Source organism: Eurytemora carolleeae, unplaced genomic scaffold (genome assembly GCF_000591075.1).
Source record: "Eurytemora carolleeae unplaced genomic scaffold, Eaff_2.0 scaffold237, whole genome shotgun sequence".
Classification (NCBI taxonomy): domain Eukaryota; kingdom Metazoa; phylum Arthropoda; class Copepoda; order Calanoida; family Temoridae; genus Eurytemora; species Eurytemora carolleeae.
The window spans coordinates 75451-92367 of NW_019396130.1; the positions used below are offsets into that span (position 1 = coordinate 75451).

At 34.4% G+C, this 16917-nt stretch overlaps 1 protein-coding gene across 8 annotated transcripts in view; it reads right to left on the bottom strand.

Annotated features, from left to right (window-relative positions):
• LOC111695829 (uncharacterized) overlaps nucleotides 1–16917 on the bottom strand; it is a 36025-nt gene that overhangs the window by 9264 nt on the left and 9844 nt on the right. For 4 of the 8 annotated variants that reach the window (XM_023465276.1, XM_023465281.1, XM_023465282.1 and 1 more), the window contains 6 exons: nucleotides 16237–16272; nucleotides 16112–16168; nucleotides 15472–15530; nucleotides 14967–15050; nucleotides 14237–14303; nucleotides 13596–14012 (listed from right to left, as the gene is read on the bottom strand). In XM_023465276.1, the coding sequence (XP_023321044.1) occupies nucleotides 14268–14303; nucleotides 14967–15050; nucleotides 15472–15530; nucleotides 16112–16168; nucleotides 16237–16272 (272 nt within the window). In that variant the 3' untranslated portion in view covers nucleotides 13596–14012; nucleotides 14237–14267. Of the gene's footprint in view, nucleotides 1–9183; nucleotides 9315–13595; nucleotides 14013–14226; nucleotides 14304–14966; nucleotides 15051–15471; nucleotides 15531–16111; nucleotides 16169–16236; nucleotides 16273–16917 lie in introns of those variants that run through there. The other 4 variants (XR_002763949.1, XR_002763948.1, XM_023465278.1 and 1 more) reach the window with 3 other exon arrangements.

A 16917-nucleotide genomic window follows, 5' to 3' on the forward strand; every position in this document is an offset into this window, starting at 1 on the left:
GCACAGAGTACACATTTTCATATAAACAGATTTAAATTAAATCCTTCAACAGCACAGAGTACACATTTTCATATAAACAGATTTAAATTAAATCCTTCAACAGCACAGAGTACACATTTTCATATAAACAGATTTAAATTAAAACCTTCAACAGCACAGAGTACACATTTTCATATAAACAGATTTAAATTAAATCCTTCAACAGTACAGAGTACACATTTTCATATAAACAGATTTAAATTAAATCCTTCAGCAGTACAGAGGCCAATAGTAAACATTTTTTTAAAAAGTTCCTCTAAAAGGATTTTATAGTCTCATCTTTCTTTCTCCATAGAGTAATCAAATTAACTTGTTTCATCATTTTTTGTAAAAACTCATTAAACAGTTTGTTCCTCCGTGAGTTAGGATTGGTTTTTGTTGCTTCTCTGGGTCCCAGCTCCAGTAGCAGTATATCCTTAGAATATAAATATTCTATTTCTAACAATTTACTTTTCTCCGTCTTTATATTCTCGTTCGGGTCTTTCTCCTCTAATCTTCTTTTATAAGTTTCAATTATATACTTTTCTCTGAATATATATATATATATATATGCCTAACACACTAAAGGCTGGAGTTTCCAAAAAATCTATTTAAAAACTTATTTTATTTTTCAGTTTTTAAAACCCTCTGTGTAAGACATAAGGATACGTTTTTCATGTGAAGGGTATTTCAGATTAAGGTGATAATGATAAATTAGATTTTATATTTGAATTTTTCATCATTATTTTAGTATTTTTTAATTCTCATATTTCTGCACCCTTTTCTCACAGTCCATACCCTCAAACCAATTGTTAAACAAAAAAGAAACTTTGAATAGTTTTAACACAGAAAGTTAAATAAATGGTGGCAGTACAAGGTCTTTAAGTCTAACTGTAAACCTCTAAAAACTAAACTTCTCTAAAATAATAAGTTTTGTATGTTGTGAACTATAGATCTGAGGAGATGAACAAGATTTTATTCCTTATTTTTCAAAATTAAGAAAATAATCTCAAATCCTGTCTTTTATCTTTCTCTTCATTAAACATTAAATACTGTATCTAGACTTAAAAGAAAAGATTTTTCATAAAATTATCATTTAAAGGGACTGTAAGCAATAATTTCATGTGACCCACCATGCAGAGAAGCATCAAATAAAAACAAACAGCTTAAAGAATCATAATTATGGAAATATAAATCATACTTGATCAGACAAAGGTTTTAAGAGTACAGTTGTAAATCGGGGACTGTCACTGGAAATTTCGCTTATTAAATTAATTTTAAATGGACAGACCGGCTATGTAAGGCAGTTAAACTGAGTATGCAGTGTTGTGGACAACTTCTTTAGGATTGAAAAATTTGAAAATAGATAATCAATTAATCGCGTGATAGTGATATCTCTTTCAGTTTTCCAGCACACTCCCGGCCTGTATATAGAATTATGGTTTTCCAAGTTAAAGATCTGAGGGCCTAACTATGATGACTATAACATCAAGTATAGATGATGGGTATCCTTCATAGTATTTCTTATTCCCCTAGCATTCTCTTTACTCAGCTTTATCTAATCAGTGCATATACACCAAAATCCCCCCCCTACTCTTCTAACCCCCCACCTACTCTTCTTACACCCCGCTCTGGTCTTCCCATAATCACCCCTCCCTCCCTCCTCCTTATTCTCAGAGATAAAGTTTTTTTAGACCCTGCCATGTTCATATGTTTGTTTATTCACTTGCACAGTAGTTCTCAACCACAAGGCAAACCGTTTTCAAACTAATTAGAAATGTAATTATTCAAAAACTTAGGAAAGTTTCGAACTTTGGTACAATAACCACTCATGTTCTTAGTTTTATATTTATTGTGGTAGAGTAGAAGTAGGGAGAAGGGTTAAAGTAGTGTAGGAGTAGGATTAAGGGTTGTGGTAGTGTAGGAGTATGGAGGAGGGTTGTAAAAATGTAGGAGTAGGGAGAAAGGTTGTGGTAGTGCAGGAGTAAAGAGAAGGGTTGTGAAAATTTAGGATTAGGGAGAAGGGCTGTAGTAGTGTAGACTGTAGGAGTAGGGAGAAGGGTTGTGGTAATAGGAGTAGAGAGAAAGGTTGTGGTAGTGTAGGATTAAGAATAAGGGTTGTGGTATAAAAGTAGAGAGAAGTGTTGTGGTAGTGCAGTATTAGGGAGAAGAGTTGTGGCAGTGTAGGAGTAGGAAGGATGGTTGTGTTATTGTAGGAGTAGAGAGAAGGGTTGTGGTAGTGTTAGAGTAGGAAAAAAGGTTTTAGTAGTGTAGGAGTTGGTAGAAGGGTTGTGATTGCGTAGGAGTAGGGGCAAGGGTTGGAGTAGTGCAGGAGTAGGGAGAGGGTTGTGGTAGTGTAGGAGTATGGAGGATGGTTGTGGTAGGGTAGCAGTACCGAGGGGGGTTGTGGTAGTGTAGGAGTAAGGAGAAGGGTTGTGATGTTATAGGAGTAGGGAGAAGGGTTGTGATAGTGAAGGATTAGGGAGGGGGTTGTGGTAGTTTAGGCGTAGGGAGAAGATTTGTGGTAGTGTCGGAGTAGGGAAGTGGGTTGTGGTAGTGTAGTAGTAGGAAGAAGGGTTGTGATGGTGTGGTAGTAGTGAGAAGGGTTGTGATAGTTTAGGATTAGGGAGGAGGGTTGTGGTAGTGTAGGAGCAGGGAGAAATGTTAATGTTAATGTTAATGTTAATGTTAATGTTAACTTTAGAAACTGACAACCATAAACTTCAATGAATTGCTTAAAGGTTGGAAACCTAATAATCCCTCTTTATTTCCGTTCAAGATTTATTTATAAACTTTTCTTATTCTTCATGATTAATAAGCTGGAAAACTTTTTCTTTTTATAAAAAATGTATAAAGATTATATATTATAAGATCAGATCTTGGGTTTATATCTTAGATATGATTAATATGTATCTACATATATACATACATGCACATTACAATATACATAAGAAAAAGTTCTAATTACAATTAAAGTAAGCTGAAATTAACATAAAAAATTCATTGGTTGAGTACTGAAAATAGTAAAAAGTAAATCTCTGGTAGAGAAATTTATTAAACCTAAAACTGGATGTATAGTTTTAGTCTGACGCAAAAATTGCATAAATCTTAAAATATTACTGAAGTAGAAAGTTAGCATAAAGAAAGATAGAATATTTTGTAATGCATGTACATGAAAATGAGTTACTAATCAGCTGATCTTGTATCTAATGAGTTAACCGTGTACTGTACAAGTTGAAAATATAAAATCTGCAGTGCACCAGCTTTTCAACTGAATAATCTGCAGAAAGGAGATTTTACACTTCTTTAGACACTAGAATTCTTATCCAGCCTGCTTTTCACTCTTCTTACACACATTCTAACTTAATATATAATACACCATAGTCCACATTAAATATAGGTTCTTCAAACTTTACAAACTTATATATAATAACTATTTATAACACTATTATTTTGGTTCGCAGTGTTAAAAGTTTTTGGACAGAAATTTTCTCTTTATCTAAAAGAGTCAGGCCTTTTTAGATTTTATTTTGTCCCGAGATTTAGCGAGGGACAAAATATGATCTTGAAAAATAAATTCACCATGGAGTGAGCAAGTACGGTGGTATGCGGTCTCAGTTATTTAATGAAGACGACTTTTTATTTAAGTTTTAATTGACAACAAGCTTTTTTTGAATTAAAAGTTTACAAGTAAATAAAGAGAAGCTTTTTTAATTGACAGCTTCTCTTTACTTCCATGTTTTTGTGTATAGTCCATCCTGTTGAAAAGCTTTAAATAGATTAAATTAAAATCTAAAGTCTTCTTCATTATATTGATAAAATCGCCTACCATTAAGTGGAGGTTTTCTAAATCAATGATTTATCCAGATGTTAAAGATCTAATATATCCAAGAGTATGAAAATAAAGGATTTGAATAAATAATAGAAGGAATTAAAATTAACATTAACATTAACATTAACATTAACATTGACTATAAACAATTTATTAAAGTTTATGGTTGTCAGTATATAAAGTTAGTATTAACGTTAACATTAACATTAACATTAACATTGACTTTAAACAATTCATTAAAGTTTATGGTTGTCAGTATATAAAATTAGTATTAACGTTAACATTAACATTAACATTAACATTAACATTGACTTTAAACAATTCATTAAAGTTTATGCTTGTCATTATATAATGTTAACATTAACATTAACATTAACATTGACTTTAAGCAATTAATGTTTATTTATATGTTAATATCAATTAACATTAACATTTATATGTTAATATTAACATTAATTAAATTTATTAAATCTTCAATGGTCTCATATAGAGCCTCTAATGTTTCGGCCGATCCTCTAAATCAATGTAGTTCACGACCTATCATTTTTCGAAACTCGATGCGGAAAAGTGTTTTATTCAATTATGTTGTTCATTAAGCAAAAGTATAAAATATTTAATCATGTCTTCCTTTATGATTTATTAGTATGCTGTCGCTGCAGATAGTTTTAAAGCTAGGGATACCCTAACCAACCCTAATCATTATTTTACTGTTAATATGAGTAGCAAAATATTATTAGAGTTTGATAATGCAACGCCTTGAAATTTTCACCAGTACTTAACAGTAAATTAAACAAGATAATTAAAAACAAATAAATGTGTTTCATTAGTATTATTATTTATATACAGTTAGATTTAATCTCGTATGGTGGATTCAAACATTTAGCGCATTTGTACCGTAGTTTCTGTGCTTAAATTGTTAAAGTTATGCAAGAAAATTTACTAATATAAACACCCCACTACCTATCCCTCCCATCCCGCCTTCCTTGGAACTGTAATTTTTGTAATGAAATGTTTTCCAATCACATTTAACGGTAATTGTTGGAGATGAGGACAGAAGCTCCGGCTTAAAGGTACAGATCCCCATTTAGGCAATTCTAGAATTCTTAATACATAATACTTTAGTTAGAAGATTTTGATTTTAATCCAAGTCTGAGCTAGGAACTTTTAATTTGTTGGAGCTAATCTAAATCGGTTCAAATGAGTTTAACACATTCTCTCATCTCTCGCAGGTTTAACCATTTGACTTATTTTTGCATTAAATTCAAAAGTTGCAAGCTCGGGCAGCTTTATCTCATTATAAAAGGTTTAATGCAGTTTGATTGAAACAGTAATTGCAACGCTTTAGCACAATTGTATATACCTTCATACCAAGTCTTCTAATGGTGATCTGCACCTTTATACAGGGTGTCCCACATCATATTGGATTAGCTTTGAATTGTTATTTCTGGGACTAATCACAAAGTTTATTGAAAATGAATCATTAAAAAAATTTGTATATTGCTAATTTAAAGATTTGCGTGCAGAAAAGACTATCAAATATGATATGGGACGCTCTGTATTAAATTAATTACAACTCAGGATATCCTTAAAAAATCAACTTAGGTAACATGAAGATGTTTCTTCTGTACACTGTCCAGTGCGTACCGTACAGTGTATACAGTAGGAACAGCTGAGCCCTAAATTTTAAAGAGTATCGTTGAACGAAACGATCCCGAGTTTCATTTTTGGGGTCTTAACATTTGTGTAGATTTTTATTTAAGAGATTCGAAAAAAATGGAGAATATGAAGAAACCAAGTAAAATAATATTTCATAACAAAAATATTGATATCCACAAAACTGCCTAACCCCATCCGTGAAACCCGGGTTCCCAAACTGGTTTCCATAACGATACCCTGTCTTAAGTTTTGGGCTCTGTAGTGTGACAATACTTCATCATTCCATTTTTGTTTCATGATCCGTCCAGTTCGTTATTAACGCTATTCATTCAGAAATCTTAAACTTGGTGTATAAGCTGTCATCAAACCTTAGAAAGTTAAATTCTTAAAAATATAAAAAATGTTTGTATAAAATATTGTAAAATATGAAAATATGTAACTGTTTGAGAGCACTACATTGGTTATTTAAAATAAAAAATCGTTAAATTAGAATCAGAACGTTAATAATTAGTTTAGTTCATCGTTTTATATTCTCTCAAACATTTACATGAAACTAGAAATTAATAAAACCGCCACTTTCTGTGATGATATGGTGGCTTGCAGCTGTATTCGTTATAAACATAAACTATTGTATTATACAGGATTATCCACAAAATCGATTAAAGACGACCTAGAACTATTTGAAAAAGTTTTAATTTGATTTTTCGTAAGGAAGAAAGTCTTCAAGTGTATGAAAAAAGACTTAATAATTTCTTGTAGTCGTCTTTAAAGTCGCATACTTTGTGGATATCCCTGTACAGTGTACATATTGCTCAGCCTCAAGTTCGTGTGATCTTAAAGTTTAATTGTATATATACACAACTAGAAGGGGGGATGGGGGGGATGGAGTAAAGAATGGAGAAGAGAGGGGGGTGGTGGGGTATAGGAAAATAGAGGATAAAAGGGTGGACATGGAAAATAGAGGATAGAAGGTATGGGAGCTGGAAAACAGAGGATAGAGAGGATGGGAGATGGAAAATAGAGGATAGAGAGGATGGGAAATGGAAAATAGAGGATAGAGAGGATGGGAAATGGAAAATAGAGGATAGAGAGGATGGGAGATGGAAAATAGAGGATAGAAGGTATGGGAAATGGAAAATAGAGGATAGAGAGGATGGGAAATGGAAAATGGAGGATAGCAGAGTGCCGGGATTGAAAATGGAGGATAAAAATGAGATTAAATGGAAAATGGAGGATAGAATGGAGGTGGATGGAAAATGGAGCATAGAAGGAAAGTGGGAAAGAAAAATTGGGGTGGAGACATAAAAGGATAAAATAAACTGTAAATACATCGTTTTTACTGTTTAGTTTACAGTGTAAAGATTAAGAGGAAGAAAGAGGAATGTTTTATTATTATGTTTGTTACACGATTTTATACTTTATACTGCTGTCATATGTATGTACTTACAGATCAGTTACGAAAATGTAAAAAATAAAATAAAATTGTGCATGTTTCCTGAATATATGAAATGTTGAATGATTCATAATAGATTAAACGTTAAAAATTGTTAAACTTCTCACTCCTGAGTATTTAATGAGATGGAAATAAAACTTTAAACTTTATATTTATCTTGACTGAAAGAAGATTAAGTATGGAAAATGTAGAAATATTATTGAGTTATACTGCAGTAAGTTAGTTCATCATTCTTTTGAAATATCAACAAAGAGATGGTGTCATGACCTTCAAATATGAGTATTTATTAATGTTTTCTTGTCGCGTAATAAAGTAGAGATCTAACAAGAGTATATCTTGACTAAGATCACGTTAATATACATTTTAACCTACAACGAATGAGACTTCAGAGACGACTGTACTACCTGTTTCCTTACATTCAGGATTCCCTGTAACTGTAAACTAGTTCCTTTCTTTGCCAAATCAATAAATAAGCTATTTAAAGATGATTTTTTTTTAACACATAAATTAACTTTAAAACCTTCATATTTGTAGAGTTAAAGTCGTCTTTACAGTCTCATCTTTTGTGGGATAACCCGGCCTTTACATCATAAAATTATCAAGAGCAAAGTAAAGAAAAGAAGAAAAAATGTTTATAGTGGAAAACAATAGTTTTTGAAAAAGTGTCTTTTTCACAATTTGTTAAGAGAAAATAAAAATCCACTAAAAAACATAGAAAAACGTCCAGTACTTCTTCAAAACTATACATTTGCCAAACTATATTAAGTTTTGAAGCAGTACTGAACGATTTTCTCTCTTTGTTTTGGTGGATTTTTTTTAACGAAATGAAATAACACACATTTTCAAAAACACCCTGTCAAGCATAATAGAATAAACATGTATAGGATAGAGATACAATAAATAATTGTGGAAACGCTGAGTAGAATATTGTCCACTACTATATACTGCAGGGGATAATTGAAGAATTAACGTTAATCCCTGCATACACTAGCTTCCTATCCCTCTACTAGATACACTAGCTCCATATCCCCCTACTAGATACACTAGCTCCATATCCCCCTACTAGATACACTAGCTCCATCCCCATACTAGATAAACTAGCTCTATATCCCCCTACTAGATACACTAGCTCCATCCCCCTTATAGATACACTAGCTCCATCTCCCTACTAGATACACTAGCACTAGATACACTATCTTCATCCCCCTACTAGATACACTAGCTCCATCTCCCTACTAGATACACTAGCTCCATCTCCCTACTAGATAAACTAGCTCCATCCCCCCTACTAGATATATTATCTCCATCTCCCTACCAGAAACACTAGCTCCATCTCCCTACTAGATACACTAGCTCCATCTCCATACTAGATACATGAGCTCCATTCCCCTACCAGATATATTAGCTCCATCTCCCTACTAGATACACTAGCTCCATCTCCCTACTAGATACACTAGCTCCATCTCCCTACTAGATACACTAGCTCCATATCTCCCTACTAGATAAACTAGCTCCATCTCCCTACTAGATACACTAGCTCCATCTCCCTACTAGATACACTAGCTCCATCCCCCTACTAGATACACTAGCTCCATATCTCCCTACTAGATACACTAGCTCCATCTCCCTACTAGATAAACTAGCTCCATATCTCCCTACTAGATACACTAGCTCCATATCTCCCTACTTGATACACTAGCTCCATCTTCCTACTAGATACACTAGCTCCATATCTCCCTACTTGATACACTAGCTCCATCTCCCTACTAGATACACTAGCTCCATATCTCCCTACTAGACCTACTAGATACACTAGCTCCATATCTCCCTACTTGATACACTAGCTCCATCTCCCTACTAGATACACTAGCTCCATCCCCCTGCTAGATAAAAGAATACATGTTTGTTGGTTTTATTGTCATGAGTTTTAACAAACAAAAATTAAAATGTTTAATCTTTTATAATTCTGTGGAAATAGTAAAACCTCTGCTGGTAGAGTTGGTAGACGCTCTTTGAAAATAAATCTAATTATAATCCTTATGTCGCTTCCATTGTTTAAAAGAACATTAATTACTTTTCATGAATATATTTAGAAACAAGAATATGGTTTAAACTGGTTCAAGGTTGTTACGCAAAAAATCGACTAAAATAGAATCAGAAGAAGGATTGCTGCGTAATGATAAAAACAAGGATATACTCTATCTTAATTTTATAAAATTCGAACCTGTGACCGTCCTGAGTGGAGGAGAATGGTTCCCAACTGCTTCCTGTGGAATGAGGCCTAGGCGTCCTTCGCGCTTGTTCTCCTAGATTGGTGTCTCTCATTTACTCTGCAAGAAGGAGTTGTGGTTTGTTCTAAACAGAAATAAGCATATTTAGTATAATCTGTATATATAAAGATCTGTTAGCTCATTCTGGATACCTGGAAGTCTGGGTTCTCTACTACGTCCTTCAGATCTACTTTTCCTCTTCTACTGATCTTTTAATCCCGTCTAGTCTGCCGTGAATTGCTTCTAAGTTATTGGTTTGGTTCATGGATGCTTCCCTGAGAAGAGCATTCTTGACTAAACCTTTAGTTGTCTCCTTAAATATTTCGTACTTCTCTTATATTTATCTACTCCGGGTTGACTCGTTCCTTTACATTCCTTGGCCCATGCAGCAATTTCTACCTTTAAAGCTTCTACCTGACTAAGGGAAATAGCTGACTTGGTTCTGACATTTTAATTGAATCGGGATTTCCACCTTGTCCCGAGGCCCAGATCTATTTACCCTGCTGTTTAGTTCTGAGATTAGACCCTGGAGAAACAAGGGAACCTGACCCACTAGATAGATTGGGTTCATGACTATAGTTCTTGAACCTGTTAACGATAAAGACCTTCGTCTGGGAAGTTCACCCCCTGATGGGTTATCCATCCTATATTATGTCTTCCCGGTATAGAACCGTGAGAAGAATCAAAGCACAAAGAAAAGTAAATTGGATTAAAAGGGAAAAAGACTGAATAAGTCAAACAAAATTTAATATCTCTTTTTAAATGTGTTTAATGTATTTGTTGTGTTTGGAAGAGGGTGAAACAATCTTGTTAAAAGTTGAACCAACTCCAGGTTCAACTTTACTCTTGGAAATATAAAGACTGGTTTCTGTTTCTGTATTTATGTTCTCCTGCCAAAACCAATTATTTCTCTGTCCGAAAAACATCTATTGAATGTTATTAACATATTCTAGCATAACCTACTCTCCTAGAACTTGTTTATCCCGTGTTTACTTGGAAAATATTGAATATTGGTCCAATTAATTCCTTCTCTGCGTCTCATTTCATTCTGAATAAATACTTTTTAGAATTCATTTTGTATTTTTTTCAGAATATTTACTTTTTCTTTTTCTCTCTAATATTTTCTCTTTTCTTTCAAATATTTCAAATTAAAATTTTCTAATCCATGTTACGGTTCGTTTTACACATTTAGTTGGTTTTTATTTTAAGAGGCCCCGCAAAAATTCATGATAACTTTTAACAACGCTAATAATTTTAATGTTTTTTCATTTCTTTTATCTCCAGAGTTTACAATATTGTGTACCGTCAATTTTTACTCTGTATGTTATTTTTATGTTTATAACTCAAATCACTTGTTCATTTTAATCCGCTTTATCCTGTCCCTAGTTGTCTAGTTCCGGTTCCCTTTATTCTCTTCCTATAGTTGTCTAGTTCCGGTACCATCTATCCTGCTTCTAGTTGTCTAGTTCCGGTCCACACTATTCTTCTCTTAGTTGTCTAGTTCCGGTACCTTCTATCCTGCTTCTAGTTGTCTAGTTCCGGTTCACACTATTCTTCTCCTAGTTATCTAGTTCCGGTACCCTCTATCCTGCTTCTAGTTGTCTAGTTCCGGTCCACACTATCCTTCTGCTAGTTGTCTAGTTCCGGTCCACACTATCCTTCTCCTAGTTGTATAGTTCCAGTACTCTCTATCCTTCTCCTAGTTGTATAGTTCCGGTTCCCTCAATCCTTCTCCTAGTTGTATAGTTCCGGTCCACACTATCCTTCTCCTAGTTGTATAGTTCCGGTCCACTCTATCCTTCTCCTAGCTGTATAGTTCCGGTCCCCTCTATCCTTCTTCTAGTTGTATAGTTCCGGTCCACACTATCCTTCTTCTATTTGTCTAGTTCCGGTCCACACTATCCTTCTCATAGTTGTCTAGTTCCGGTCCACACTATCCTTCTCCTAGTTGTCTGGTTCCGGTCCACACTATCATTCTTCTAGTTGCCTAGTTCCGGTACCCTCTATCCTTCTCCTAGTTTTATAGTTCCGGTCCCCTCTATCCTTCTCCTAGTTGTATAGGTCCTGTCCCCTATATCCTTCTCTTAGTTGTATAGTTCCGGTCCCCTCTATTCTTCTTCTAGTTGTATAGTTCCGGTACCCTCTATCCTTCTCTTAGTTGTATAGTTCCAGTTCCCTCTATCCTTCTTCTAGTTGTATAGTTCCGGTACCCTCTATCCTTCTCTTAGTTGTATAGTTCCGGTTCCCTCTATCCTTCTCCTAGTTGTCTAGTTCCGGTCCACACTAACTTTCTCCTAATTGTCTAGTTCCGGTCCCCTCTATCCTTCTCCTAATTGTATAGTTCCGGTTCACACTATCCTTCTCCTAGTTGTATAGTTCCGGTCCACACTATCCTTCTCCTAGTTGTATAGTTCCGGTTCCCTCTATCCTTCTCCTAGTTTGTATAGTTCCGGTCCTCTATATCCTTCTCCTAGTTGTATAGTTCCGGGCCACACGAACTTTCTCCTAATTGTCTAGTTCCGGTCCCCTCTATCCTTCTCCTAGTTGTATAGTTCCGGTTCACACTATCCTTCTCCTAGTTGCCTAGTTCTGGTTCACACTATTCTTCTCCTAGTTGTCTAGTTCCGGTCCACACTATCCTTCTCCTAGTTGTCTAGTTCCGGTCCCCTCTATCCTTCTCCTAGTTGTATAGTTCCGGTCCACACTATCCTTCTCCTAGTTGTATAGTTCCTTGTCCACACTATCCTTCTCTTAGTTGTCTAGTTCCAGTTCCCTCTATCCTTCTCCTAGTTGTATAGTTCCGGTCCCCTATATCCTTCTCCTAGTTGTATAGTTCCGGTCCACACTATCCTTCTCCTAGTTGTATAGTTCCGGTTCCCTCTATCCTTCTCCTAGTTGTATAGTTCCGGTCCACACTATCCTTCTCCTAGTTGTCTAGTTCCGGTCCACGCTATCCTTGTCTAGTTCCGGTCCCCTCTATCCTTCTCCTAATTGTATAGTTCCGGTTCACACTATCCTTCTCCTAGTTGTATAGTTCCGGTCCACACTATCCTTCTCCTAGTTGTATAGTTCCGGTTCCCTCTATCCTTCTCTTAGTTTGTATAGTTCCGGTTCCCTCTATCCTTCTCCTAGTTGTATAGTTCCGATCCCCTCTATCCTTCTCCTAGTTGTATAGTTCCGGTTCCCTCTATCCTTCTCCTTGTTGTATAGTTCCGGTCCCCTCTATCCTTCTTCTAGTTGTATAGTTCCGGTACCCTCTATCCTTCTTTTAGTTGTATAGTTCCGGTCCACACTATCATTCTCCTAGTTGTATAGTTCCGGTCCACACTATCCTTCTCTTAGTTGTCTAGTTCCGGTTCCCTCTATCCTTCTCCTAGTTGTATAGTTCCGGTCTGTATAGTTCCAGTTCCCTCTATCCTTCTCTTAGTTGTATAGTTCCGGTCCCCTCTATCCTTCTCCTAGTTGTATAGTTCCGGTCCCCTAGATGTAATTTATTTGATGGAAATTTTATCAACTTTGGAAAATCAATTTCAAAATCTGTTAAAACTCGTTTTCCTCAAATATTAACATTTTTGACGGATCAGCATTTATAAAATTTTCATTTCAATTCTCCGTTTTCAAAGACAGACAACTGTCTTTCGTCAAACTGGATCATCGATTCTTTCTGAAGGATTTTCCACAGAAATCCAAGTAAAAAAACCTTTTTGACAGTTTTCATTAAAGGAGCTTGAGGTGTGACTTCAAGTGATTCTCCATGCAAAGATGGCAATGTCGGATTCACCACCGTACCCTTTACATGATTGTCTGATCAAGTATGAGAAAATCTCTGCATAATTCAATATTTTCTTTAAGTCTTAAAAAAATATGTATTTCTATACTCAATAGAATGTTATATTTCGCATAGATATTAAACAAATAGGTAGAAATATATTTGAAGTTTAAAAAATACAAAAATTATACACAGCAAATAGAAAAGATTAAAAATAAATTAAATATTTGCCGCAAATTATGATTTTCTATCCCAATGTCGTAAACCTTAGAACCTATGAATTCTGTCAGTTTAAATAATCTAATTTTGAAACATCAAAGGTTTACACCATCAGGTTTCAAAGATTTATGGATTAGACAATTAGAGTTTGTTGCAAAGAATCAAATCCATCAGAAATAGTTACACAATTGTTTAAGAATGTTTGAAGGAAATAACACTACACCCACTTCTTCTTTTCTCAAACACGTCAGAGGTGTAAGGTTACGGATCAAATGAAAAACAATGCTTTTTATAGATTACAATGATGTTTGTTGTTTTTTAAAATCCAGAGCCCCCTTCATTAGATGTCAGACTTGATATTCAGCTACTACAGGATTAATCAGAAAGCATGAGACTGTAAAGACTTGATATTCAGCTACTACAGGATTAATCAGAAAGCATGAGACTGTAAAGACTTGATATTCAGCTAATACAGGATTAATCAGAAAGCATGAGACTGTAAAGACATTTGAGGTTAAATTAAATCTTCTGCATTGAATATAATACTATAATGATTCATTAAATGATCTAACAATAAAAGAAAAAGTTAACAGTTGCAGGGAATCAAAACTAGTATAAGGAAAAAGACAGTATGAATGCTGTATAGTCGTCTCTAATTTCTTATCCTGTGTGGGTAACCCTGCATTATGTTACTCAGCTCAATACAATGCAACGTGTTCCATGCATGATCCATGTACGCTACAGTACAGTACAAAAAAACAAGATGCTTGCATAGATCACAAAGTACAACAGAGCCTGAAATTTAAAAGAGTATCGTTGAACGAAACTCCCGAGTTTCCTTTTTGGGGTCTTGGCAATTGTGTAAATTTTGATTTAAGAAATTTAAAAAAAAGAAGAATATGAAGAAACTTAATAAAATAATATTTCACAACAAAAATATTGATATCCACAAAACTGCCTAACCCCATTCTTGAAACCCGGGTTTCAAAACTAGTTTTCATAACGATACCCTGTCTTACGTTTTGGGCTCGGAGAGTTAAATGTCGTTTATTACAGATGAAAGCCCAGCCCAGCCCAGATACAATCCTGAAGTTTAAAATAAATTAATGTTAATCAAGGCACAGGTTACAAGGAGTCCCAGTTAATATAATACAGGGAGTCTCAGTAAACATAGTACCAGGAGTACCAGTAAACATGGTACAGGGAGTCCCAGTAAACAGTTTACAGGGAGTCCCAGTAAACAGTTTACAGGGAGTCCCAGTAAACAGTTTACAGGGAGTCCCAGTAAACAGGGTACAGGGAGTCCCAGTAAGCAAGGTGCAGGGAGTCCCAGAAAATATGGTACAGGGAGTCCCAGTAAACAGTTTACAGGGAGTCCCAGTAAACAGTTTACAGGGAGTCCCAGTAAACAGTTTACAGGGAGTCCCAGTAAACAGGGTACAGGGAGTCCCAGTAAGCAAGGTGCAGGGAGTCCCAGAAAATATGGTACCAGGAGTCCCAGTAAACATGGCACAGGGAGTCTCAGTAAACAAGGTACAGGGAGTCCCAGTAAACAAGGTACCAGGAGTCCCAGTAAACAAGGTACAGGGAGTCCCGGTGAACAAGGTACAAGGAGTCCCAGTAAACAAGGAACAGGGAGTCCCAGTAAACAAGGTACAAGGAGTCCCAGTAAACAAGGTACATGGAGTCCCAGTAAACAGGGAGTCCCAAGATTTCTGCATATATTTTTTAACGTGTTCTCATTCTGACCTGCCATGAATAGACTGCTACTCCTACAAGAACGGGAGCAACGTAGAATATTCCGAAATTTAACAACTTAATCATTCGAACAGCCTGATTAGGAACAACAGAATAAACAAATTTTAAAGAAAGCTCCAGGAGCGTTTTTTGCCATTTTTTCAAGTAACAGTTTTAGCTTTTTAATGTTGGTTTTTTAAGCTTTACGTAAACATTAATGGATTTTTAACAAATATTCAAATCGAATTTTTTCTGGGATCAAGGCACAAAAAATTGGGCCTTTTCACTGCAAACAAATATATATATATCATATATATAAATGTTTTACTTTTGTATTTTCCAGGAGACACAATAGAAATATAAGATTATCTCTGTCAAAGTAAAATATTAAGATTTGTGAAAGTTAAATTTGAAATTAGATTTAGATTTAATTAAATGCGGCATTAATGAAAAACAATAAAGTTCTGTTATTTAAATATTTTGTTAAAAGTTTGGTTTAATGCTTTGTCATTCTCTCCTTCTGTATAGAAGCAGTATCGTTGACTCGTGGATACGGTTCATCCGGAATATCAAATCCTAGAATAAATATGAAGAATCTAACATCATGATTTTTCAAATTACTCCTTTTAAACTGAAACGTGTTGACTAGGACTAGAAAAAAATGATAAATGAGATTATAATGTAAAACAACAGGACAAGGTTTTGCTACATTTTAAAGTCAACCCGGTCTTGAAAACTGATGCAAGAATAGTATACCAATAACAGGGTATAGTCATAGAGAATAGAATATATTGTTATTGTGAGTGCAGATAATCATTCAAATCATCTTCCTATATACTGCAAACTTAATATAGAACTCATAAACTTAAATGTAGAACCTGAGATAAAAAGGCCTAAACCCAGCTGGGATAAAGCTAACCTAGATCAAAGGCAGGACTATGATGAAACCTTGAATAATCTTTTATTAGAAATTAATCCTCAAAAAAAATACTGAAAGCATCTACTTATTAATTTATCAGCCAGTTGCCCAGAAATGAAAAAATCTTGAAAAATCTAATTGTTGAATTCAATGAAAATCAAACATTTTTGCTTTTTTATTTCTTTTTCTTTCAAAATATATTATTTCTGGATAAAAAATATGAAAAAGTTTTGTTTACCAAGAAAATCACAAAGAGGTTTCCATCCCTCCTTTGCACTGTGAACGAGTAATCTCTCTGAAATATTTTTAATAAAAAATCATTTTTTAATCAAAAAAATATTTGACATTTTTTATTCTGATTACCGGCAGAGATAGAGGCCTTAACATTCTCCTCCCAATCTGAAAATAATCTTTTATCATTTTTTTAATTTTTCCCAATTAACATGATCGAACTGATTCATAAACTTTTCCCAAATAATATCATTTAAGTTATTTATAAACTTTTCCCAAATAATATCATTAAACTTATAAATTACTGTTTGTAACTATTAAGTACTGTTTGTACCTATAAAGTACTGTTTGTACCTATAAAGTACTGTTTGTAACTATAAAGTACTGTTTGTACCTATAAAGTATTGTTTATACCTATAAAGTACTGTTTGTAACTATAGAGTACTGTTTTTACCTATAAAGTACTGTTTGTAACTATAAAATACTGTTTGTAACTATAAAGTACTGTTTGTAACTATTAAGTACTGTTTGTACCTATAAAGTACTGTTTGTAACTATAAAGTACTGTTTGTACCTATAAAGTACTGTTCGTACCTATAAAGTACTGTTTGTAACTATAAAGTACTGCTAGTAACTATAAAGTACTATTAGTAACTATAAAGTACTATTAGTAACTATAAAGTACTGTTTATACCTATAAAGTGCTGCTTGTACCCATAAAGTATTGTTTGTACCTATAAAATACTGTTTGTATAAATAAAGTACTGTTTGTAACTATAAAGCACTGTTTGTAACTATAAAGTACTGTTTGTA